General features: G+C 49.3%; 1 protein-coding gene across 1 annotated transcript in view; it reads right to left on the reverse strand.

Moving 5' to 3' along the window:
• LOC142802946 (neprilysin-1-like) overlaps nucleotides 1-25725 on the reverse strand; it is a 41458-nt gene that overhangs the window by 7422 nt on the left and 8311 nt on the right. Inside the window, exons 3-4 of the mRNA XM_075888030.1 lie at nucleotides 23914-24068; nucleotides 771-911 (exon numbers count right to left, since the gene is read on the reverse strand). Of these exons, the coding sequence (XP_075744145.1) occupies nucleotides 771-911; nucleotides 23914-24068 (296 nt within the window). The remainder of the gene's footprint in view (nucleotides 1-770; nucleotides 912-23913; nucleotides 24069-25725) is intronic.

The raw sequence follows: 25725 nt of genomic DNA on the forward strand, positions 1-25725 counted from the left end.
GAAATAAACTGCCCTCAATTTTTATTTTTGGGTCTAAAAATCCTTTCTTTTCGCAAAGTTTCTGCGACCCCAGCCACAGAGCTTTGACATTACGCGGTGCAAGGAAACTGAAAAAAACATGTCACAGCATAACGACTACTTTATCCTGGTTGTACAGAAACGGGCAATAAAGCAAAATAAATCCCCGTTGTTTAGCTGCTACGCCGCTGAGTTCCTTCATTGTACAGGGCCTCCTGCTGTTTGATAGACGCGCCTCTCTAGACGCAGCCACCGCGCTCATCTGTGAGTGTGAGGCCGTGCACGATGCACTGACGATCGAACTCAGCCATATATTAGCTAAGGAACTCCTGGACGCACTCGAACAGCGGCATTAGATTAGCGGTACTAAGTAGCGATATGTATTTTATATTTCGCGTGTTTCGCGTGTTTTTGACTAATTCAGAAAAAAAATAATGAGGCTGATTTCATCCCACAAATGTTTGAGTCTTGGTTTATGTTGGGTAACGTACAATATGAAAGTAATATTTGACATATTCGAGCAAGAATAAATAAGTATCATAAAGAAATGAACTAAATATTTAGCTCTTTAGCGGGTGTATGTACACACGACTGCTATTATTACACAACACGCAAATCTTTTTTACAGCGCAATTTTTTTCTTTTTGTTCTCACTAGCATATATATATATATATATATATATATATATATATATATATATATATATATTGAAAAATGTTAGATGAGGCAAAACCTTCGGTAGGTCTACTCACGACGGACTTATGGGATCTCCGCAAACACTGAGCTCTTTTCGTGTATTCTCGAATGACGTCGTCATTTTCATCTGGAACATAGCCTTCGAGGGTATGTATGCCTCGCACATCTAATGCACGCATCATCACGTGGCCAATCATCTGAAAAAGAAATTGTCGGCGGTAAGATACATGAAGCACTTACGTAAAAACAAAGCGCGATCGGTACTTGCTGAATGCACTTGAACGACGAGATAACTTTAAGGGTGTGCGGAGAGCTGACTGTTTTTTTATCCGGTCAAGTAGCGGCAATCAAAGGTATTTTCGTCATGAAATAGCTACTGGGGCCTAACTGCTTGAAAATCATGGAATTGAGTTTGCAATTCCACGTGTATTCAGAACGTAAAAAAGTACCTAAACACAGCAAAGTGTATTTCGAAATTGCGACAAGGTTAATGGGAGTTCATTTGTATAATAAATAGAATTAAAAACGAATACAATTGAAATTCGTTGCGCACAATCAGTATAATTTACAACTTCTGGGGAGTTTCTGGCATGAATTCTAAAAGGCAGATCGCTTCAGTCTTTGCCCCACTGTGAGAAATTTCAGCGTTTTGCCATCAACAATGGTTTTCAATTCTATTTTTGCACATGCACTTGTGATCAAACGTCACTGTACTGTGGATTCACGAAAAGCTGCAGCATGGTGTCCTGGCAAGCACGACCGGTAATTTATCTTTCTCATGAGCGTATCCACAGGGCACTTTAGGCTTGACCACTTGGTAGATTTTTTTCTTGTTGAAATGAAAGTACTATTTCTAAAGAAACACCAAACACTGTGTTGATAATTAAAGTAATAAAATATTTTATTGCGATATATATATATATATATATATATATATATATATATATTGTGGCGAAGCTTTCGAACAGTGGGTCGTCCTTTCCAGCGCCTTCTAGTGGGTCGCCCTTTTTGTAAAAAGAAGAGGCAGCTCGTGCAGAGATTCGGTGCCCGCATTGACTGTCGCTGTCGTGCATCATCGACGAGTGTCCGCCAATAAACGTCTTAACAACATATATATATATATATATATATATATATATATATATATATATATATATATATATATATATATATATATATATATATATATATATTGTAAGATGGCGTCCAGTACCCTCAAGACTCTTCTTTATTGTCTCGAGTATGTGCCCCACAACCTAAACTGGAGTGGTGATGATGAGTATGTACAGATGAAAAGATGGAACGAGTATTGATGCTCACACTTATTTTCCCCGCGCACTTGATCGGCCGACCCGGCCGAGACTTAGGCGGGAAAAGTGCGGCGAACAAAAGGTTTAAGGCGTGAAACGTGAACTATCTCGGATGCACGGTAACGACGGTCCGAGGAATCCTCGACGGGAGTGACAAGGTAATTGACAGGAGATGTTCGTTCACTAACAACGTAAGGTCCAAGAAAGCGTGACTGAAACTTTTCACACAATCCGGGTGTACGAACAGGCGTCCAAAGTAGTACTTCATCTCCAGGACGGAAGGTAACCTCTCGACGAAAGCTTTCATATCGTTGCTTGCGGTCTAGTTGACTGGCCTCCGTGTTAAGTTGAGCACGTTGCCGTGCGTCAGCGAGCCTGGAGACGAAATTTTCTGGCGTAGTCGTGAACGTTTTTGACGTTACATTGAAGAAAGAGGCGTCAATAGTGAATGTCGGCGCACGACCATAGACGAGGAAGAAAGGTGAATACCCGGTGGTTCGTTGAACAGCGGTGTTGTGTGCAAACGTTACGAACGGCAAGATTTTGTCCCAGTTATCGTGGTTCGGTCCGATGTACATGGATATCATGTCGATTAGAGTCTGATGGAATCGCTCTGTCAGGCCATTTGTCTGCGGGTGGTAAGCGAATGTGGTCTTATGAACTGTGCCACAAGTTTTTAGCATTTCGTCAAGAATTGTCGACATGAAGGCCTTGCTCTGGTCACTCAACAACGTGCGAGGTGCACCATGACGCAACACAATGGCTTCTAAAAAGAAGGCGGCAACGTCTGAGGCGGAGCTAGTGCGTAGAGGAGCGGTCTCCGCGTATCGTGTGAGGTGGTCGACGGCTGTGACGATCTAGCGGTGGCCCGCTGGCGTTACGGGAAGTGGTCCGATGAGGTCTATTTCGACAACGACAAAAGGTGTATCGGGACATGGAATGGGTTGTAATAATCCAGCAGGAGCAGAAGTTTGTCGTTTCCGGCGTTGACACAGTGCACAAGAAGCGACATAATTAGCCACAAAGGTAGAAAGACCAGGCCAGAAGAAACGGCTCCTAACGCGGTTGTAGGTCTTCTGAAATCCCAAGTGTCCAGCTGATGGATCGTCGTGGAGTGCTTCGAGAGAGAACTTGTTTTTGCAGTGAACAGGGAAGTACTGGCACCCACCGATGCCCATCCGCATTGTAAGTATAGCGTTGCAGAACATTGTTGTCTAGCTTTAACTGCCGTAGCTGACGACGTAGTCTGGCATTAGGTGGAGAAGACGAGTCATTCAAGTACCCGGTGATGCGGTTACAGTATGGGTCGTCACGTTGGCACGCGGCAAACTGAGTGCTGCTGTTTAAAGATAGTGGCCCAGCAACTGCCAGGGGTGATAACGTGAGTGCAGAGGAGGCCGCTTGATCACCTGAGGGGCATCGAAGATGTGTGGTTGTAGATGAAAGTGGCAAAGGGCAGCGAGAGAGAGCGTCGGCATCCAGATGCTGTTTGCCAGACCTGTACACAACGTCAAAAGTGTACTCTTGCAAACGGAGTATCCAGCGACCGAGTCGCCCAGACAAATTCTTCAGCGAGGACAACCAGCATAGGGCATGGTGGTCGGTAATGACAGTGAAGTGGCGTCCATACAGGTAAGGTCGAAACTTCTGGATGGCCCAAACGACAGCAAGACATTCCTGCTCTGTTATCGAGTAGTTCTGCTCTGCAGGTGTTAGTGCGCGGCTGGCATACGCAACTGATCGATTGATTGATTTGGGGGGTTTAACGTCCCAAAACCACCATTTGTTTATGAGAGACGCCGTAGTGGAGGGCTCCGGAAATTTTGACCACCTGGGGTTCTTTAACGTGCACCCAAATCTGAGTACACGGGCCTACAACATTTCCGCTTTCATCGGAAATGCAGCCGCCGCAGCCGGGAATCGAACCCGCGTTCTGCGGGTCAGCAGCCGAGTACCTTAGCCACTAGACCACCGCGGTGGGGCTGGCATAAGCAACTACTCGCTCACGTGAAGTGTCGTCATGCTGGAGAAGGACGGCACCGATTCCGTGGCCGCTGGCATCAGTGTGAAGGAAAGTGGGTGCGCTCTCATCGAAGTGACGGAGGACGGGGTCTGCTGTCAAAGCATGTTTGAGGGCTTGAAAAGCACACTCACACTCGTCAGTCCAAGTGAAGGCCGTTCCTGACGTCAGAAGCTTGTGTAACGGCCCCGCGATGGCAGCAAAGTGACTGATAAAGCGTCGGAAGTAAGACGCCAGGCCCACGATTGTTTTTTATTGCCCAGACGTGGAAAATTAATTACGGCAGCAACCTTGTCAGGGTCGGGTCGAACGCCATCTTTGCTGACAAGGTGACCCAATACTTTGATGCTCCTGCTGGCGAAGTGGCACTTCTTTGTATTGAGCTGAAGCCCAGCGTTCGAAATGCAAGTAAGAACTTCGTCCAAATGCAGAAGGTGCTGAGGAAAAGTAGAAGAATAAATTACGATTTCGTCCAAATAGCATAAGCAGGTTTTCCACTTTAGACCACGTAAGACAGTATCTATCATGCGCTCGAATGTTGCTGGAGCGTTGCATAAGCCAAAAGACATGACGTTGAACTCGTAAAGCTCATCAGGCGTTGCAAACGCTGTTTTCTCCTTGTCTGCTTCGCGCATGGGTATTTGCTAATACCCGGATAGAAGGTCAAGGCTGGAGAAATATTCTGCGCCTTGTAAGGAGTCCAGGGCATCACCTATGCGTGGCAACGGATATACATCTTTTTTTGTTATCTTATTTAGCGCTCTGTAATCAATACAAAAGCGGACAGAGCCATCCTTTTTCCGGACAACACCACAGGAGACGACCAAGAGCTGGATGAAGGTCGAATAATGTCCCGTTTGAGCATGTCGGCGACGTTTTCCTCAATCATTCGCCGTTCCCCCGAAGACAGACGGTATGGGCGGCGGCGCACAATGGAGCTGCTTTCGGTTTCGATGCTGTGCTCTGCAACAGATGTGTGGCCCAAAACTTTAGAATGTACGTCGAACGAACAGCTGTGCTTTTGGAGAAGGTCTAAGAGGTCTCTCTTTTTCTCAGCAGTGAGGTGAGGACCTATGGTAGCATTTAAAGCAGCAGTGGTTGCCTTGGTATCGGTTGTAGCAGACGAAGGCGGTGATTCTGCGTGAAGAGGAACCAGCGAAAAAGGCTCGCTGTCAGCGAAGCAGCTCACAGCAGTGCCCTGGGGCAGCATCACTGGCGACGAAGTTGGGTTCAAGGCGGTGACCAATGCCTTACCGTCGTTAAACCGCACAAGGCCGGGTGCAATGGTAAGCCCCGCAGGTTTGGAGGGAACTGATGGAGCAATGAACACGTCACCGTTAACTATAGTATCCGAAGCGATCGTGAGAATTCGTTCATCTCCTGGCGAAATGAAACAATCCGCGGCAGAAACGAAACGGAAGCTGTATGGATCGACATCAGATGAACTCTCAGTAGCTGACATATGAATTACTCGCTGATGATTCGATATGAAAGCTGATGCCGAAGAAAGGAAGTCCCATCCTAAAATGACTGTGTGAGTGCACAAAGGAAGTACAAGAAACTGAATGTGGTGAAGGATACCGTCTATGAAAACGCGGACTGTACAAACACTTGAAGGCTGAATAGGGACTCCATCTGCGCATTGAAGGGGAGGGCCATCGTATGGCGTCCTAACTTCTTTCAAGCGGGCACAAAAGTCTGCACGAATTGCGGAAAGTGATGTGGCTGCGTCTACTAGTGCCTCTGTCTGTATACCTTCAACATACACCAATAAAACATTTGATGGGCGGTGTGGAGGAGTTTGAAGCAGTTCGAAAGATGCAGCTTTCCCTCCCGAAGCTGCACTGTTTAGTTTTCGAGTTGGCGGTCGGGAATCGAAGTACAAGGTCGAGGGGGAGAGGAGGAACGCCACATCGGTGAAGGTGAGCGACGATGGGAGAAACGGGAACTGCCAACTGAGGCAAAGTTCTGCGGAGACGGCGACCGGCGTGTGCTGTTCTGATACTGTCGGTGATAGGGTGGTCCAGTTGAGTAGAAGTCGTCCCGTTCATAGTCCCCGTAGCTTCGTCTTTCGTCTTGTTGATGGCGTCGGCAATACCTTGAAATATGACCACGGATGCCGCAATAAAAGCAAGTCGGTCGTGTAGTGCGCCAGGTGTTGTAAGGCTGGGAAGATGGTCGCGGTGCGAGCGAGTGGAACGAGCCATGCACATCGGGCACTGGTAGCTGCATTGGGCTGTGCTGGGGTGCAGGTGTCCTAGCAGCAACCTGAGCATAAGTTGGCATGGCCACAGGATAAGAACTCGGAACAGGTGTGACAGTCATCGAGGCCAGGCTTTGGTGGGGCGCAGGCGTCGTTGCAGCACCTTGAGCATAACTTGGCATGGGCACAGGATCTGAGCACGGAACTGGTGTGCCTGTGATCAAGGCCAGTTCCTCCCTCACGACGTCGCGTAAACTAGTAGCAGGTGGCATCGTTCGAATATAAAGGTGGCGAGTGAAGCCTGTGCGTAAAGTTCCTCGCGGATGATAGAGCGGATCAATGAACGCAGCTCTGTGGTGTCGTGACTCGAGCTGAGATCAGGCCTATCAGGTTGCACCCGAGTGGTTTGAAGCTCCTCGAGGCGCTTACAGGTAGCTACAACATTGGCGACGGTCTGCGGATTCTGCACCACAAGCGCAATAAAAGCGACCGTCGCAATGCCTTTCAGCAGGTGGCGCACGCGGTCGTTTTCCGCCATATGGTTGTCGATGCGGCGGCAAAGGGCGAGAACATCTTCAATGTAAGAAGTGTGAGACTCGCCGGGGCGTTGGAAACGTGCACCAAGCTTTTTCTTGGCAATATCCGAGCGCACTGACGGGTTGGCGAAAATCTGGCGGAGCTGGCGCATAAAGGCGGGCCATGTCAAATAGTCGGTAGCGTAGTTTAAAAACCACGTTTTTGCGACGCCGCTCAAGCAGAAAGCAACGTGGGTGAGTTTTGCAAGCTCATCCCATTTGTTGATGGCACTCACGCGGTCATACTCCTCGAGCCAGTCTTCCACGTCCTCACACGGAAGCCCTGCGAACAGCGGAGGATCCTTTTCAGGGCTGGTGACCAGGTGAGAAGGGTGTCTTGGCAGTGGGAGCGGTGGCGCAGCTGCTGCGCTGGGCTGGTCGGCTTGCGACACTACCGCACCCAGGACGTTTAAGCGGCGGCCTGAACGGAGCTCCAGGGATGTGTTGTAGAAGACGCTGGGGTTGTGCGAGAGCGCGAGAGGACGCGGGAATCAGGCAGCACTCTCCACCACTTGTAAGATGGCGTCGAGTACCCTCAAGACTCTTCTTTATTGTCTCGAGTATGTGCCCCACAACCTAAACTGGAGTGGTGATGATGAGTATGTAGAGGTGAAAAGATGGAACGAGTAATGATGCTATATATATATATATATATATATATATATATATATATATATATATATATATATATATATATATATATATATATATATATATATATATATATATATATATATATATATATATATATATATATATATTGATATGTGCGGTTTTACGTCCCAAAACCACCATATGATTATGTTCGACGCCGTAGTGGAGGGCTCCGGAAATTTCGACCACCTGGGGTTCTTTAACGTGCACCCAAATCAGAGCATATGGGCCTACAACATATCCGCCTGCACCTGAACTGCAGATATATATATATATATATATATATATATATATATATATATATATATATTATAAGGTGGTTTATTGACTAAAACCAACTGACTGGTTCAAGGGGCGTCAATTACAGTCACGAGCTGAGCTCTTCGCCGTAGCCGTCTTCTAGGTGCTCCGAATAGATACTGTCTTTGTCCCTCTTCCTCACTACATTTGCCCTGTTGGTGAAGAGGAGCCATCCTGGCGACTCACGGCAAAGCAAGCACAAGGCGATTATAGTAAGGTTTTAGGCGGCTGATGTGGACTGTCTCACGACCACGGCATCGTCTGTCATCGGCACGTGTCACTAGTTCAACGACGTAGTTGACCGGTGATGTGTATTGAACGATGCGGTACGGACCATTGTACTTAAGTGCAAACTTTCGGGAGAGGCCAGGGGACTGAAATGGAACCGAAAGCCCTACAAATGAGCCTACGGGGAAGCTGTGAGCAGGCTTGTCTGGATCAAGTCGTTCTTTTTGAAGACCTTGTTTGACGGACGTAAATGAACGCGCTAATTGGCGGCACTTTTCGGCCCACTGAACAGTTTCGGAGGCTTGGCGGAATTCTGAAGCATCTGGGCGGTTAGTACGTATCGTGCCAAGCGTAGAAGAGGGCTCACATCCGTACAGTAGAAAAAAAAGGTGAAAAGTCAGTAGTTGCTTGCGCGGCTTTATTATACGCATACGTCACGAAAGGCAGAACCAAGTCCAAATTAGAATAGTTGGAGGATATGTGCATAGAAAGCATTTCTCCGAGCGTGCGGTTAAGACGCTCTGTCAAACCGTTTGTCTGTGGGTGATAGCTTGTAGTGGTGCGATGAATAATATTGCACTCACTGAGAAGCTCCTAAATGACTTGCGATAGAAACGCCCGCCCACGGTCGCTAAGCAGCTCACGTGGCGCGCCATGGTGACGGACAAAGCTACGCAAGATGAACAAGGCGACATCACGAGCAGAAGCGGCTGGCAAAGCGGCGGTTTCAGCCTAACGGGTTAGATGGTCAATGGCCACAATAATCCAGCGATCTCCAGCAGGAGTACAAGGTAGTGGGCCGTAAAGGTCGATGCCGATTCTATCAATTGGCCGAGCTGGACAAGGCAGTGGTTGTAGTTCACCAGAGGCATAACAAGTTGTTTTGCGTCGCTCACACTCTGTGCAGGAGCGTATGTACTTGCGAACGTACGAGTATATTCCACTCCGAAAAAATCGCTGGAGAAGCCGGTCGTGTGCTTTGGAAACACCGGCGTGCGCGTTTCTAGGGTCTGTGTGGAAGTACGCGCACATGTTGGGGCGCAAATGGCGAGGTATAACATAAAGTCATTTCCTACCATCCGGCTAATAGTTGCGATGGTACAACAAGGCATCCCGTTTCGCATACTGGGTGATTTTCCGGCGTAGTGCCCGAGGTAGCCCCGCCGCGGTGGTCTAGTGGCTAAGGTACTCGGCTGCTGACCCACAGGTTGCGGGTTCGAATCCCGGCTGCGGCGGCTGCATTTCCGATGGAGGCGGAAATGTTGTAGGCCCGTGTGCTCAGATTTGGGTGCTTGTTAAAGAACCCCAGGTGGTCGAAATTTCCTGAGCCCTTTACTACGGCGCCTCTCATAATCAAATGGTGGTTTTGGGACGTTAAACCCCACATATCAATCAATCAATCGTAGTGCCCGAGGTAGACGCTGGCGTGGTGTCACTGAAGATGAGGAAAGAACGTCTATGAGCGAGGCTATCCAAGGGTCCTTGCGTTGTTCCGAATTCATGTCAGCGGTATCGATGCTATCGATGGCAAAGGAAACAGGTGCAACGGCTAAAGAATGGGGCGAACGAGAAAAAGCGTCTGCGTCAGCATGCTTGCGGTTTGAGTGGTAAATGACGTGAATATCGAATTCATGTAAACTTAGCACCCAACGTCCAAGCCAGCCCGAAGAATCCTTGAATGAAGTGAGCCAACAGAGTGAACGATGATCTGTACCTACATCAAATGGGGGTCCGTATAAGTAAGGACAAAAGTTTTGTGATGTCCAAACAATAGCCAAACATTGCTTTTCGGAAACCGAGTATTTGTGCTCTGCCTTGGTTAGGGTGCGACTGGCATATGCAACTACATACTCCGAGAAGCCAGGCTTGTGTTGAGCAAGGACAGCATGAAGTCCTATGCCACTGGCATCCGTGTGCACCTCGGTTGGAGCAGTAGGGTCGAAGTGGTGTAAAGTAGGTATACCTCACCTTGTATGACGTGCCTTATGGCCGGAGCAGATGATCTGGGGCCAAAGGATGCGTTTGTGCCGGTTCGGGAGTGCTCGATAAAATGGACAGCTGCCAAGTGACCTCCTCACGCACGAACTGCTTTATGCGAAGCAACATATCGTTCTGGTCTCCGAGAGTCAAAGCCGCGATTAAGTCACGTTGTTCCAGAGAGCGCCGTGTTTGGGCGCGTTGCTAGGGTAATTCATCAAAACGCTGGCACAAGCTGACGAGATCAGCTATGGTTTGTGGGTCCTTGGCTAACAACAAATGAAATGCGTCATCGCATATGCACTTGAGGATTTGTTTGGTTTTATCGGATTTGAGCATCGCTGGGTTCACCCGCTTGCACAAGTCAGCAACGTGTTCAATGTAGCTGGTAAATGTCTCTCCTGGCTGTTGAGTGCGCTCATGAAGTCGTTGTTCTACTCAGACTTTTAGCACAGCAGGGCGATCGAAGACTTGCGAAAAGGAGATCTTGAATAAATCCCAGCTGGCAATTACGGCTTCGTGATTGCGCAGCCAGAGACTAACGACGCCGGATAAGTGAAAGCTTACATTGGTCAGATTAGCCGCATCGTCCCACTTGTTCGCTGTGCTCACCTTGTGGTAAATAGTTAGCCCCTTTTCAACGTCTTGACCTTCAGTGCCGCTGAAAGTTGGTGATGATGCAGTGGCCACATGCCGAAACATGTAGAGGCAGGAACTTGCGAGGTACCTTGGGTGGAGGGTTCTTCCGGCATTGCTGGGACTAGAGGTACGGTGCGACTTCGTAGTTCCAGCTTCTAAGACTACCGCAGCACTTTAACCAAATTATAGGAGGGTTTATTGACTAAAACCAACTGCCTGGTTCAAGGGGCGTCAGTCACTGTCACGCGCTCAGCTCTTTGTCGTAGTCGTCTTCTAGGTGCTCCGAATGGATACTATCTTGCTGCCTTCCCTCTTGCTCACTACAATATATATATATATATATATATATTGTCACGTGATTACAGAACGACCACAACGTCTGTTCACAGGAGACGTCGAGCGGAACCGAACGTTACAGCACGAGCACACCAACCGTCCTCTTCTTCTTTCACACCATGGCACATACTCGAATTGGCATGGCTAAACCTCGTTCCATGCCTGTGGCATCACCCCCCCCCTCCCCTTCGAAAAAAAACCACCCCGATGAACAATGCCAATTAAAAGGTAAATAGTCGCGTACACGCACAAAGACGCATGATGAAGCAGTGTCAGGCGGATAGGGGGTAGTGTGGCTTCATCCGTGAAACATGAACAATGTCGGCCTGCTGAGAACATCGAGATCGCTGAGCTGTGTCTTCAAGCAGAATTTCGTAGTTGACATCTGTGAGGCGCCAATAAAAGTTTATCCAATCCAATAAAAGTTTATCCAATCCAATCTGTGAGGCGCCGTAGCACTCTATAGAGACTGAAGTAGCGGTGAAGTAGCTTTTCCGAGCGACCCCTTTGGCAAACGGGGATCCACTGCCAGACCAGATGACCGGGTTGGTAAATAACATGACGATGACGGGAGTTGTACCTCTGCGAGTCGATTCGTTGATGTTTTCGGATCCGCTCGAGTGCAAGCTTGCGGGCCACGTCGGCGAGCCGGATAAAGTCGTTCGCATCAGTAGTAATATTGGTCGTGTCAGGCAACAGCATGGCATTAAGCATCGCAATTGCTTCTCGGCCGTGAAGCAACCGGAATGGAGTGAAACCCGTAGTCTCTTGAACCGCAGTGTTGTAAGCGAACGTTACGTATGGCAAAATTGCATCCCAGTTTTTGTGATCACGGTCGACGTACGTTGATAGCATGTCAGCGACCGTTGGTTTGTGGATGGTATGCGGTTGTTTTGCGATGAGCTGTTTCACTAAGTCTCGTGACGTCTTGCATCAATTGGGCTGTAAAGGCTGTTCCACGGTCAGTGATAAGAACTGTTGGCGCTCCATGACGGAGGACGATGTTGTTGATGAAAAAATACGCAACCTTATTGGCGGTGCCTCATTGTAGGGCTTTCGTTTCGCAGTACCTCGTTAAATAGTCCGTAGCGACTACGATCCAGTGGTTGCCATCATGTGACTTCGGGAAGGGCCCAAGCAAGTCCATGCCGATTCGTTCAAACGGTTGTGACGGGGGTGCAACAGGCTGCAATAAATCAGCAGGGCGCACAGGTGGGGCCTTATGGCGCTGGCAATGATTGCACGTTTTAACGTAATGCTTGACATCCTGGGTGAGCTTTGGCCAGTAGTAGCGAGTCCGAATCCGGGCAAGGGTACGTGCGAATCCTAGTTGGCCGGAGGAAAGCTCGTCTTGGCCGGCAGATAAAATGTCAGCACGTAGCCCTGGTGGAACGACGAGGAGGTACTCAGTCGCATAAGGTTCGAAGTTCTTTTTGTAGACGATGTCGTTGCGGAGACAAAATGACCCTGAACGCCGAATGCCGATGCTGGAGTCGAGCTGCGACCTTGAAGGTATTTGATAAGTTGTTGGATCTCTGAATCATTCCACTGTTGTTAGGCCAAGTCAGATTCACTGACTGCACAAAGAAAATGGCCATCGGTATCATCGTCCCTCGATGTCGTCGCGAGGAGTGCGCGCGAAAGGCAATCGGCATCAGTGTGCCTGCGGCCCGACTTGTGGACGACTGTGACCTCAAATTCTTTGAGGCGTAAGCTCCACCTCGCGAGATGCCCTGAAGGGTCCTTGAGATTGGCCAGCCAACAGAGGGCATGATGGTCCGTAACTACTCTGAACGGACGGCCATACAGATACGGTCGGAACTTTGTTATCGCCCAAATAACAGCAAGACATTCCTTCTCCGAGGTCGAGTAGTTAGTTTCCGCATATGACAAAATGCGGCTAGCATAAACGATGGGACGTTCAGCACCGTCTTTCCACTGGACGAGCACTGCACCAAGACCGATGTTGCTTGCGTCAGTGTGAAGTTCAGTGGCGGCATCTTCATCAAAGTGCCCTAGTAATGGTTCACTCTGAAGACACTGCTGAAGCTGAGAAAAAGCGGCCCTCTGCTCTGGACCCCACACAAAAGGAGTATCCTCCTTCGTTAAACGGGTAAAAGGTTCAGCGATGTTGGCAAAGCTCTAGACAAAGCGCCTGTAGTAGGCGCAGAAACCCAAAAACTAGCGCAAATCCCGCTTGTTCGAAGGTGGAGGAAATGCAGCAACAGCCATGGTCTTTTCTGAGTCTGGTCCAATGCCAACGTGACTGATAAGGTGGCCGAAGAACTTTAGTTCTTCGTAGCCGAAATGACACTTTTCCGGTTTTAGCGATAGGCCTGCGCATCGAATAGCGACAAAGACGGACTGAAGTCGTTGTAAATGTTGCTCAAATGTTTTGGAAAAAACAACGACGTCGTCTAAATACACAAGGCAAGATTCCCACTTGAGACAAGACAGGACGGTGTCCATCATCCTTTGGAACGTTGCCGATGCAGAGCACAATTCAAACGGTAACACTTTGAATTCGTAGAGGCCATCGGGAGTTATGAATGCTGTTTTTTCCCTGTCACGTTCATCGACCTCGATCTGCCAGTAGCCGCTGCGTAAATCCATTGAGGAAAAATATCGGGCATGTCGAAGTCGATCCAGTGAATCATCTATGCGTGGGAGAGGGTAGACGTCTCTCTTCGTCACTTTGTTGAGCTTCCAGTAGTCGACGCAAAATCGAAGAGTGCCGTCTTTCTTTAAACGAGTACGATGGGTGACGCCCATGAACTGTTCGAGGGTTGGATGACGTCGTCATCGAGCATCTGTTTCACTTGAAAACGTATTGCCTCTTGTTCTTTTTGCGACACGCGGTAGGCGTGCTGTCGTACAGGCCGTTGGGTAGGGTCCGTTATAATGCGGTGCTTCACAGTTGGGGTCTGCTTTATTTTGGAGGTGGACGCAAAGCAATCACTGTACATACGTAAAATCATGCGTATCTGCTGTTGCTGCACACAGGATAGCTGGCAATTCACGTCAACTGTACTGGCTAATGCAGTGTTACCTTCGGCAGCAGTGACAATCGGAGCAATAGTGTAACATTATTCGTCATGAATGGCTTCAAAGTTCGCGACCGCTGTTCGCTTTGCCAAGTGTTCGTACTGACCACCAAAATTCGTGATCAGAAGCTGAGTCCTCCGATGTTTCAGTTTGACGATAGCACGCGCGACACAAATCTGCCGAGCCAAGAGCACCGAGAGGATAGTTTCTGCGATGCCACTACTCTTGTTGTCACAGTCGCTCTCCACAGTTACCAACATCCCAGTTCGCGGCGGCAGTGCGATGGTGTCGTCAGCAATTCGAAGTGTTGTGGTCGGCGCAACTGCATCCTTTCGTAGGGCTGTATGGTCGTTAGATAACGTTATGAGCAGGTCCCGAAGGTTAATAATGGCTCCATGCTCACGGAGAAAATCCGTTCCGAGAATCTGGTTTTGGGACCATTCGTGCAATACAACAAAGGACACAATGTACGTCGACTCACGAATTCGGAGGCGGGCAGTGCACATTCCTAGCGGTGTCAATAGGTGACCTCCCGCAGTCCAGAGTTTGGTTTTATGTCCCCAAGGTGTCGTAACCGTTCTTAGCTGTGCAGCGAGGTCAGCGCTTATAACAAAATAATCGGCACCCGTATCTACCAGAGCGGTCAGCGGGTGGTTGTCAGCAAGGACAGAGATACGAGCAGAGACCCGTTTGTTGTCGATGCCACATGTCGGTGAGAGAATGTCTTCGGATGTCGGCAGGCAAATCGGGGGAGGGTCTTGAAACGGTCGATCAACAGCGGCCTCACCCCCAGAGGTCGCTGTTCTTAGTATCCCCGGCGTGGGCTTGTGGATCTCGGGGATCTTCCTGCAAGGACGTCCGCAAAGGTTGATTGTTGGCCAGGTGATGTGGAACGCCGTGGAGATGGTGAGCGGGTTGGCGACACGGAAGGGTTGAGGATCGTTGGCTTTCCAAGTATTTGGCGATAGCACGGGGCCGCTCACCATCTCTGGGTGGACGAGCATCCGGACGAAAGCCAGGAAGACCCATGTGCCTGTAGGCGCACTCACGGTAGATGTGACCTGGTTCACCACAGTGATAACATAGAGGCCGGTTGTCGGGAGCACGCCATACACTGGATTTCCGTGTAAGGGGTGAGTTGCCGTACTGCGGTGGTCCCGAGTAGAATGACCGTGCCGTCTGCAGGGTGGACGGACGGGACGGATAGCCAACAGCCGGTGCAGGAGTACGTAGTGCTTCCGCGTACGTTAATAGCGGAGCTTCGGCTGGACGCGGGGCCATCATGGGTTGGACTTCGGCTGCACGCAGAGTCGTCATGGGGTGCACTAGCTGCCGGACCTCTTCGCGAACGACATCCGTTAGAGCAGCAACATGGGACGGAGAAGACACCACGTGCAGCTTTTGCAGCTCCTCGCGCACAATACTACGCACGAGCTCTATCAGGTCTTTTACAGTCGTGACGTCAGGTGTTGGCAGGGCTGACGACACTGACGAAAGACTGCCAGGACGCTCATACTGGCACGAACGCTGCCTTAGCATTTTCTCCATTGTCGTGGCTTCACGGAGGAAATCCTCTACAGTGCTGGGAGGGTTCCGCCCTATTCCCGCGAACAGCTGCTCTTTCACTGCCCGCATTAGGAGGCGCGCAGTGAAAGAGCAGCGACATGTCCTCAACGAACATGGCAACACTCTCGTTTGGACGCTGGTTTCGGGAATTGAGGAGCCGTTCCGCTTGCTCCTTTCGGTCAGAGCGTCGGAAGGTATTTTGCAACTGGTTGCGAAACTCTGGCCAGGTTGTCATAGTGGCTTTATGGTTTTCGAACCAAGTGCGCGCCGAGTCCTCGAGATAAAAGTAGGCATACCGAAGCTTTCGCTGCTCGTACCACTCGTTGACGCTGCCGCAACGGCTGTAGTCGTCAAGCCAGTCGTCGACGTCCTCGTAAGAGTCACCGTGAAATGGCTTCGGAGTTCGCGGGACGTTGAAGAACCATGGAGGAGGCAGCGTTGATGTTTCTTGGGTTTGCGTTCCCGCACTAGCCATAGTACTGCCGAATTGTGGAATTGGTCTGAATTCAGGAGGTAGGCCTAGTTGTCGCCTGCTACGCCGTAGGTCAGCTGGTTCTTCCAAGTCGCGACTAGTGTCAGGACCTTGCTGCTGATTGCAGTGCATACAACACTACCCAGCACCTCCACCAGAAAATGTCACGTGATTACAGAACGACCACAACGTCTGTTCACAAGAGCAGCACTGGACGTCGAGCCGAACCGAACGTTAGAGCACGATCACACCAACCGTCCTCTTCTTCTTTCACACCATGGCACATACTCGTATTCGCAAATATATATATATATATATATATATATATATATATATATATATATATATATATATATATATATTGTTATGGCGTTTATTAGCCGGCACACAGCGAGTCTACACAATGGCGACAGTAACGGCCAAAACACGGGATCTCCGCGCGAGCGGCGTTCTCTTTGGGCAGACCCACTAGAAGGCACATAAGAGTTCGACCCACTTCAGTGTTCGGCGGCTTCTGTACAAATACCCCGGGGTCGAAGAGGGAGCCGCCTGGCGACCTAACAGCTTGTCACTACGAGCGGGTCATAGTAAGCCTTCAGACGCTCCACGTTGACTATGTCGCGCCCGCGGCGGCGCATGTCCGAAGATTGTTCAATTGGCTCGATAAAATAGTTGACCGGAGATGTGCGCTCGATCACACGGTAAGGACCTTCATATTTCGGGAGTAGTTTGGAAGAAAGGCCAGCTACAGAGGTCGGGATTGAGAGCCATACAAGGGAACCAGAAAGGAAGGTGGGCTCAGAAGTGGCGGAGCCATCACGAATACTCTTCTGCTGCTCTTGCTCATGCGTCGTAAAAGTCTTGGCAAGCTCGCGACACTCTTCAGCAAGCCTGGCGGTCTCGGAAATAGGTGTACACTCGGATGGATCCGGCGTGTACGGGAGTATCGTGTCGATGGTGTGTGACGGGTGCCTTCGGTACAGCAAAAAGAAAGGTGAAAAACCAGTCGTGCTCTGAGGGGCGGTGTTGTAGGCGTAAGTGACGAAGGGCAGTATGGTATCCCAATTCGTGTGGTTGGCGGCGACGTACATCGACAGCATGTCGCCGAGGGTGCGGTTAAAGCGTTCGGTCAGACCATTCGTCTGCGGGTGGTAAGCAGTAGTTTTGCGATGGACAGAATGGCACTCAGTGAGAATGGCATCGACGACTTCTGACAAGAAGACACGGCCTCGATCGCTGAGAAGCTCCTGGGGTGGACCGTGGCGCAATATAAATCGATGTAGTAGGAAGGACGCAACATCACGCGCAGTAGCCGCAGGGAGAGCGGCGGTTTCGGCGTATCGCGTTAAATGATCTACGGCGACGATGGCCCAGCGGTTGCCAGTGGACGTCAGAGGAAGTGGTCCGTACAAATCGATACCTATGCGCCCAAACGGACGGTCAGGGCAAGGTAGCGGTTGCAGACCGGCTGGTGACATGTGTGCGGACGGTTTGCGGCGTTGGCAAGCAAGACAGGAGCGAACGAACTGCTGGACGTAGCGGTACATCCCGCGCCAGAAGTAGCGTTGTCTAATGCGATGGTAGGTTTTGAATACCCCAGAGTGCGCGCACTGTGGATCAGAATGGAAGGATTCACATATCTCCGACCGCAGACTGCGGGGTATCACGAGTAGCCACTGCCGGCCATCGGCGTCGTAATTGCGTCGGTGTAGGAGGCCGTCACGAATGGCGAAATGGTGAGTTCGACGACGCAAGGCACGCGTGGATGGCGTTGCGGACGGATCAGAGAGCAAGTCGATCAGTTGGGCGATCCAATTATCCTTTCGCTGTTCGGTAGCGATGATGTCAACATCAATGGCAGAAACAACAACCGAGGATACTGAGCAGAGCACGTTAGCTTCAGGCAGAGGGGAGCGCGAGAGGGCGTCGGCGTCAGCATGCTGGCGTCCGTTGCGGTAGAGGACGCGGATGTCGTAGTCTTGTAAGCGAAGAGCCCAACGGGCGAGGCGGCCTGAGGGATCCTTCAATGATGACAGCCAGCATAGTGCATGATGGTCAGTGACGACATCGAATGGGCGACCATACAAATAAGGTCGAAACTTTGTAAGAGCCCAGACGATTGCCAGGCACTCTTTTTCCGTGACGGTGTAGTTTGTCTCGGCTCTTGTGAGCGTACGGCTTGCATATGCCACAACATAATCAGGGAACCCGGGTTTGCGCTGCGCCAGGACAGCGCCGAGGCCTACACCACTGGCGTCCGTGTGCACTTCTGTTGGGGCCGTAGGGTCATAGTGGCGGAGAATGGGAGGAGACGTCAACAAGTGGCGGAGCTTCAAGAACGCGTTGTCGCACTCTGACGACCACGAATTGAGGGGCCCGTTACTTCCGAGGAGCTTCGTCAGCGGCGATATAATCGTGGCGAAGTTTCGTATAAAGCGTCGGAAGTATGAGCACAGGCCCACGAAACTACGCAGTTCTTTGACGGACGCAGGTTTTGGGAATTCGGCCACGGCCCGAAGCTTGGCTGGGTCAGGAAGAATGCCATCCTTGGACACGACGTACCCTAGGATGGTGAGTTGGCGTGCTGCAAAGCGACACTTCTTCAGATTTAGTTGCAAGCCAGCATTGCTCACACGTGCGAAAACTTCTTTTAGACGTTGGAGATGGGTGGAGAAATCTGGAGCGAAGACAACAACGTCATCGAGGTAACACAAGCACGTGTGCCATTTCAAGTTGCGCAGTACGGTGTCCATCATGCGCTCAAATGTCGCAGGTGCATTACACAGACCAAACGGCATGACGTTGAATTCGTACAAGCCGTCGGGTGTGATGAAGGCAGTCTTTGGTCGAGCGTCATCAGCCAGGGGTACTTGCCAGTACCCCGAGCGCAGATCGAGAGAAGAAAAAAATTGGGCTCCGTGAAGGCTGTCAATTGCGTCGTCGATGCGCGGCAGTGGGTAGACATCCTTGCGAGTGATCTTATTGAGCCGTCTGTAGTCCACACAGAACCGCACAGAACCATCTTTCTTCGCAACAAGAACAACAGGAGACGCCCATGGACTGTCCGAGGGCCGAATGACGTCGCGTCGGAGCATATCGTCAACCTGCTCGTTAATTTGCCGGCGTTCAGCAGGCGACACGCGGTATGGACGTTGCCGTAATGGTGGATGGGCACCAGTGTCAATACGATGCGTAACAGTGGACGCGCGACCGAGAGAGCTTCGCCCGACATCCAAAGAAGAACGGTATTCTTGCAACAGGTCTAGAAGCTGGGAACGCTGCACTGACGTAAGGTTGTCATCAATGAATGGGCCAAATACATCAGGAGATGATGGGTCAGAAGTAGAAACAGCACTGATGGTACGTGAATCGGGACAACGCGAGTCTTCGGGTACGTCCAGGACTTGTGCGTCGTCGACTGCTTCCACTCTGGCGAGACATTCCCCTTGAACCAAGGTAACAGTGTACGGGGATGGGTTGGTCACAAAAATAGCGGCGTTGCCTTGGGTGATTTGCACGGTCGCGAAAGGTACTAGCAACCCTTTCCTCCTGGAAGCACGGTAGGATGGCGAAACAAGTGCAATTGTGTCGGAGAGACCGGTGCGGTAGACCGATACGCCCATCGTCGAGCTTGGAGGCACTATAGTATCGTCTTTCACAAGAATCTTGTTCAGTGTCGAGGGACCGTCTTCTGGCGTCAAATGCGAGAAGGGCGAGAGTTCAATTTCGGCGGCGGCACAATGAATGACGGCGTCGTTGCGGGAGAGAAAATCCCATCCCAAGATGACGTCATGAGAGCATGCAGGAATGATGATGAATTGGGCGACATACAGAACGTCCTGAACGACAACGCGAGCTGTGCAGCCTGCTGTAGGATTAATACGATGTGAGCTAGCGGTACAAAGGGACAGTCCAGAAATCGGCGTCGTCACTTTTCGAAGCAAGTGGCAAAGGTTTTCGCTCATAACTGATACCGCAGCTCCAGTGTCAATAAGAGCAGATGCATGAACACCGTCCACAAGCACGTCAATGACATTAGATGGGCGGCTCTGAGGGCTTTCACAATGCGATAGCGTCGCAGTCCTTGCCTCTGGGACTGCAACGACTAGTTTTCCCGCTCATGAGCAGAAGAACTTGGCCGCATGGGGGACAGAGACCGACGTCGTGGAGACGGCGACCTTCGAGCAGACGGACCTGGGCGAGACAGTGGCACAGACGGCAGTTCCTCGTTATACGAACGGCTAAGGTGGCCAGCAACAGGAGAAGTGGGAGCCGGCTGTAGTCGAGAGCAATAACGGGCTACGTGACCGGCGTAACCGCAAGCAAAGCAGATGGGCCGGTTGTCGGGTGTGCGCCATCGGTTTGCCGGGGTGGGTCTCGCCCGGAACGGTGTCTGGAAAGGCTGCATGGTGGGCTGAAAATGAGGCTGAGGGGTTGCGCCAACATATGCAGCCGGCATACCCGCTGCAAAGGACGGAGGTCATGCGGCAGCTTCGGCGTAAGTCACTGGTGCAGGCGCTTGAACGACTGGAGGCGGCCTTGCGACCACTTGGGCGTAACTTGGGGGTGCAGGGGCTGGAAGTTGTTGTGGGTGGTACGCAGGCATGACCTCCGCTATTTCCTGCTCAATTGCTCGGCGGATGGGTGGAAGAATGGTAGGGGCCGATTGTTGAGCAGCCGGTGGGTGGGCAAAGGGCAGGAGAGAGAACTGCCTCGCGATTTCCTCACGTATGGAGGACTTGAGATCTGCCAGCAGTGCAGCCTGATCACAGCTCGCTTGCAAGCCTGCAAGCCCTGCATCTCGTGATGTGGAGCGACGGGTCATCGAACGCTGCCGGTGGAGCTCCTCGTAGCTCTGGCACAGCGTGATGACCTCAGCTACTGTGCCGGGGTTTTTGGCAAGCAGCATCGTGAAGGCATCATCGTCAATGCCCTTCATGACGTTCCGGATCTTGTCTGATTCGGACATGCTGTCGTTCGACTTCTTGCACAAGTCCAGGACATCTTCAATGTAACTGGTGAATGACTCACCGGCCTGCTGAGCGCGTTCGCGTAAGCGCTGCTCGGCTTGCAGCTTGCGAACGGCAGGGCGGCCAAAAACGTTGGTGATAGCAGTCTTGAAACCGGACCAGGTTGCAAACTCGGACGCGTGGTTGGTGTACCACAAACTTGCAACGCCCGCAAGGTAGAACACCAAGTTTGTCAACTTGCCGTCCTCGTCCCATTTGTTGGGGACGCTCACGCGCTCGTAAATGGCGAGCCAGTCCTCCACGTCAGTGCCATCGGCGCCCGTGAAGATGGGTGGATCGCGGATCCTGGGGACACCGGGACATGGGGGTGGCATGGGAGGAGGCGTTTGCTGAGAGGCGTCGTGGGACATGGTAGATTGCAGCGTACGTGAGCCTAGTTCCAAGGGCATCGAAGGGGATCGTAGCACTCTCCACCAATTTGTTATGGCGTTTATTAGCCGGCACACAGCGAGTCTACACAATGGCGACAGTAACGGCCAAAACACGGGATCTCCGCGCGAGCGGCGTTCTCTTTGGGCAGACCCACTAGAAGGCACATAAGAGTTCGACCCACTTCAGTGTTCGGCGGCTTCTGTACAATATATATATATATATATATATATATAGCAACTTGTCATGAGATGAAGAAAACATCAGGTGCTCATTTGAAAATTTAAACAAGCTGGGTGCAATACTGGTTATTTTGAACGACAATTTCGGCTATTGCTGATGTTTTAAAGGAAGCAGTACTTTCGTGCTCCCCTTGTTCACTTAGGGTTGCAGTGGTCATTAGTTCAACAGCTGGCCTTAAACCCTCTGCTGCATAGTAAAGCACTTGGCTTTGTCCAATACATCAGTGCTTTTTTAGCTGAAATGAGTGGTGCTGCCTCGGGAAGAGTTACTTTGACCTCACACTTATGTTTTTGAAAGAGGACGCTCGCTGCCATCTATTCTAAAGATGGGTTGGCGCATGTCTTAATTTGAGCGGAAAGAGAGACAACCAATGCATTCCATTTGAAAGATGTAGGGGCCTGACTGATGTAACTCAGAGGCGTCCAGGACGTTCAACATGGGACACGTGGAACTCATTGCAAAGACAATGGTAAGCTGAAGAAAACATGAGGTGTTCATTTGAAAATTTAGACAAGCTGGGTGCGATGCATGCTGGTTATTTTGAACGACAATTTCGGTCGTATTCCCACTAGTGCCGTTGCACTTGTGGGGAATATGACGTGCGAGGCCTTCGATGGCCTCACAAGATATGTTCGTAGAATTGAAATTAGACCTGCGCTATAATTAGTTATAGAGTTAAAACTCTGCACTTTATCTACTTACAGTGCTCGCTTCAAACGAAGGAAACCAAGTTAGCGCTAATAAATGGTTTGCCCAACTGACATTTATTCAAGTGGGATATCACCGTATATTTCGTTTCATCTTACAGACACACCGAATTCAGTGCTCTCAAATTCATTCTCTTTATTTATCAGATTTGTGTGAAGGAGAATAATTGAATCACAGTACAAAATGAGCACAACCGTCTATATTCTGAAAAAGCGGTCGTAGGGGATTGGTGTTAGTTTGGGTCACAGTACACTGCAGCGTCCCATGCTGTCATGGCATACTCTTTTTTTTCGAAGGTTTTGGCGGTGTTTTCCAATGTGAACGGCACAGAACGCACTTTGTTGAGCTGTCAATTGATAAGGCCGCACTCCTCTTTTCTCCCACGAACGTGTAAATACGTACTCAGCCACGTCATTAGATAGATAGACCGATAGATAGATAGATCGATAGATAGATTGATAGATAGATAGGTGGACAGACAGACAGACATACAGACAGACAGACAGACAGACAGACAGACAGACAGACAGACAGACAGACAGATAGATAGATAGATAGATAGATAGATAGATAGATAGATAGATAGATAGATAGATAGATAGATAGATAGATAGATAGATAGATAGATAGATAGATAGATAGATAGATAGATAGATAGATAGATAGATAGATAGATAGATAGTGCTTGTCAATCGCCATAGATCCCCCTTTTAAACACTGCATAGGCGAGCCATTGAAGCTGTGATGAATGTTTTCATTGATTAGTTGGCTGCATAAGTTGTCATAAATTTTTATAGCAACTCAGAAAGTTTGAAAGGAGGCGCAGCACGAGTATCAGAGCACGATTTCATTATGTTCCACAAGTGCAACTGTCTTCTGAGTGATCTGAGTTGGTTGTATCGCCTCCTGGCAGAGTGTTCAATAAGACGTTATTCAGTTCATTGATTTACGAAGTGTATGAGAATAACGCATCACGACGACAATTTATGCCCTGGTGACATTGTCTTGCAGTACAATATACTCTCCTTGTTTCTTTATCAAGTAAAAAATATTTTTCAAGTTGTATCTTAATAGCACCGTCATATAGTGAATAAGGCCGCTGACACTTTAAATGCACGTGTGCAGAAACCTGCGAAGCTGGTTGCTAATTTAATCAGGGGAAAAGCGAAAAAATGGCACACTTTTTATCTCCTAACATGCGTCTTCAGTTGTGTTTCTGGCAAATATATTGTCGTTCTCGAAGAAGAACGGCTATTTGGGCGAGTTGGTTAAATTCTAGCACCTTCGTGCTTGTGCTGCAACCCTTATTACTATGTCGTTCTCGAGCGCGTGCAATATGTTTGTGCCAATATTGTTGTCCTGCTGAACAAATTTTCATGCGACGGTGAGCTGTAAATATACAGAGCGCAGAGAATACGTGATAAAAGACTACGTGCGCACCGTTCCAAGGCCACCGTAGTGCAGTGCGTCTATCCCGTGTGTATACATGAACGGAGGAAGCATGGATGCTGTCGGTACAGTTACATCATTGCTGACACCCGTGTAATAAGGAATGGGACGAGTTTCGTCGTACAACGGGGTCGTTGTGTCCATCCACATGTACTGAGCAGACAGACCCAGAGCCTTTATCCACGTAGGGAACAATGCTTCTATGTCCAGTGGCACATCCGGATAGGGTTCTGAGTAAGAAGATCAACGAAAAAGTTACAGATGTTGAACAAGGAAATCATACAGGTTCACAAACGACAAAATATTATATTCGCAAAAAGTAACCATATTTTTTCCATCTTAGCATGAGACCAGACCAAGCAAAGTATTGTCAGACTGCTCACGGTGTGACTGCTTTTTGAGAGAAGTCAAAATTACCAACTTGACAATAGGCGGTGAACACGCGTATCGAAGTGTTCATTGTGTTCCATCTTAGCATGAGACCGGACCAAAGAAAGTATTGTCAGACTGCTCACGGTGTGACTGCATTTCGATAGAAGTCAAAATTACCAACTTGACAATAGGTGGTGAACACGCGTATCGAAGTGTTCATTGTGTTCCATCTTAGCATTAGACCGGACCAAAAGGAGTATTGTCAGAGTGCTCACGGTGTGACTGCTTTTTTAGAGAAGTCAAAATTACCAACTTGACAATAAGCGATGAACACGCGTATCGAAGTGTTCATTGTGTTCCGTCATAGCATGATACCGGACCAAAGAAAGTATTGTAAGACTGCTCATGGTGTGACTGCTTTTTGAGAGAAGTCAAAATTACCAACTTGACAATAAGCGGTGAACACGCGTATCGAAGTTTTCATTGTGTTCCATCATAGCATGCGACCGGACCAAAGAAAGTATTGTCAGACTGCTCACGGTGTGGCTGTTTTTTGAGAGAAGTCAAAATTACCAACTTGACAATAAGCGGTGAACACGCGTATCGAAGTATTCATTGTGTTCATATTTAGGCCTGTAAGACACCCTTTTATTTTTACTTTTTTTCACAATCAGTAAAACTATAGGAGTTGCTGTTACGTATGGTTATAATGGCGCCCGAACTAGCCTATTATAGGAATATACATATTGCGCATATTTATTATATGCGTGTTGTAAGGAACAATAATTCAATGATTGATTCATTATTTCTGAGCACAACTTCAACCGAAAGTAGCAACGCATTGGTGTTTACAGAAACGGGAGTGTAAGTCATGACGTACTTTTAAATCACATGCTAAATGCAACTCCCGTAAGGTGAAAATTCTGAAAGTGCAGAGGACGCCATGATTGTTTAGAATGTCTTGATGCCCACGTCACCATGTTTCGTGGGAAGACATATTGTCTATAAAGTGTGAGGCAGCATACAGTGCCTTGAACAGGGACAGCGCTACAATCGTGTCAGTAATTAAGTATTACATACATTCTGTGACTGGCATGAGACGCTGCTGTGCGCCACTTTGTTCAAGTTTAAAAGCAAAAAACCAACAAATATTTCGCTTATTTTGTCATAGCGTGCGAACAAACAATTGGGAGGCTCAAGTAAAACTCCATTGCTGGTATCGGAACGACGGCACCAAGACATGTTCGGTTATTTGTCAACTCGAATGAAACTTATGAGCCTGTATATTTCGTCGCTTGCAATGAGCATGTTGTTCTACAAACATTGCATGTTATATACACTATTACCGCAGTAGCTTCATTACGCAAATGTTATGCGGAGCCTCACCTGCAGAGGACCTGTTAAGCTTTTGTTCAGGCTATGGGTAGGTAAGATAAACTCAGCTTAGCTTGCAGATACCTACGTTACACATTTTAAACTTAGGTAAACTTAGAGTAGAAAAACTAATCTTAGCAT

The sequence above is a fragment of the Rhipicephalus microplus genome, chromosome 3 (assembly GCF_043290135.1).
Source record: "Rhipicephalus microplus isolate Deutch F79 chromosome 3, USDA_Rmic, whole genome shotgun sequence".
Taxonomy (NCBI): Eukaryota; Metazoa; Arthropoda; class Arachnida; order Ixodida; family Ixodidae; genus Rhipicephalus; species Rhipicephalus microplus.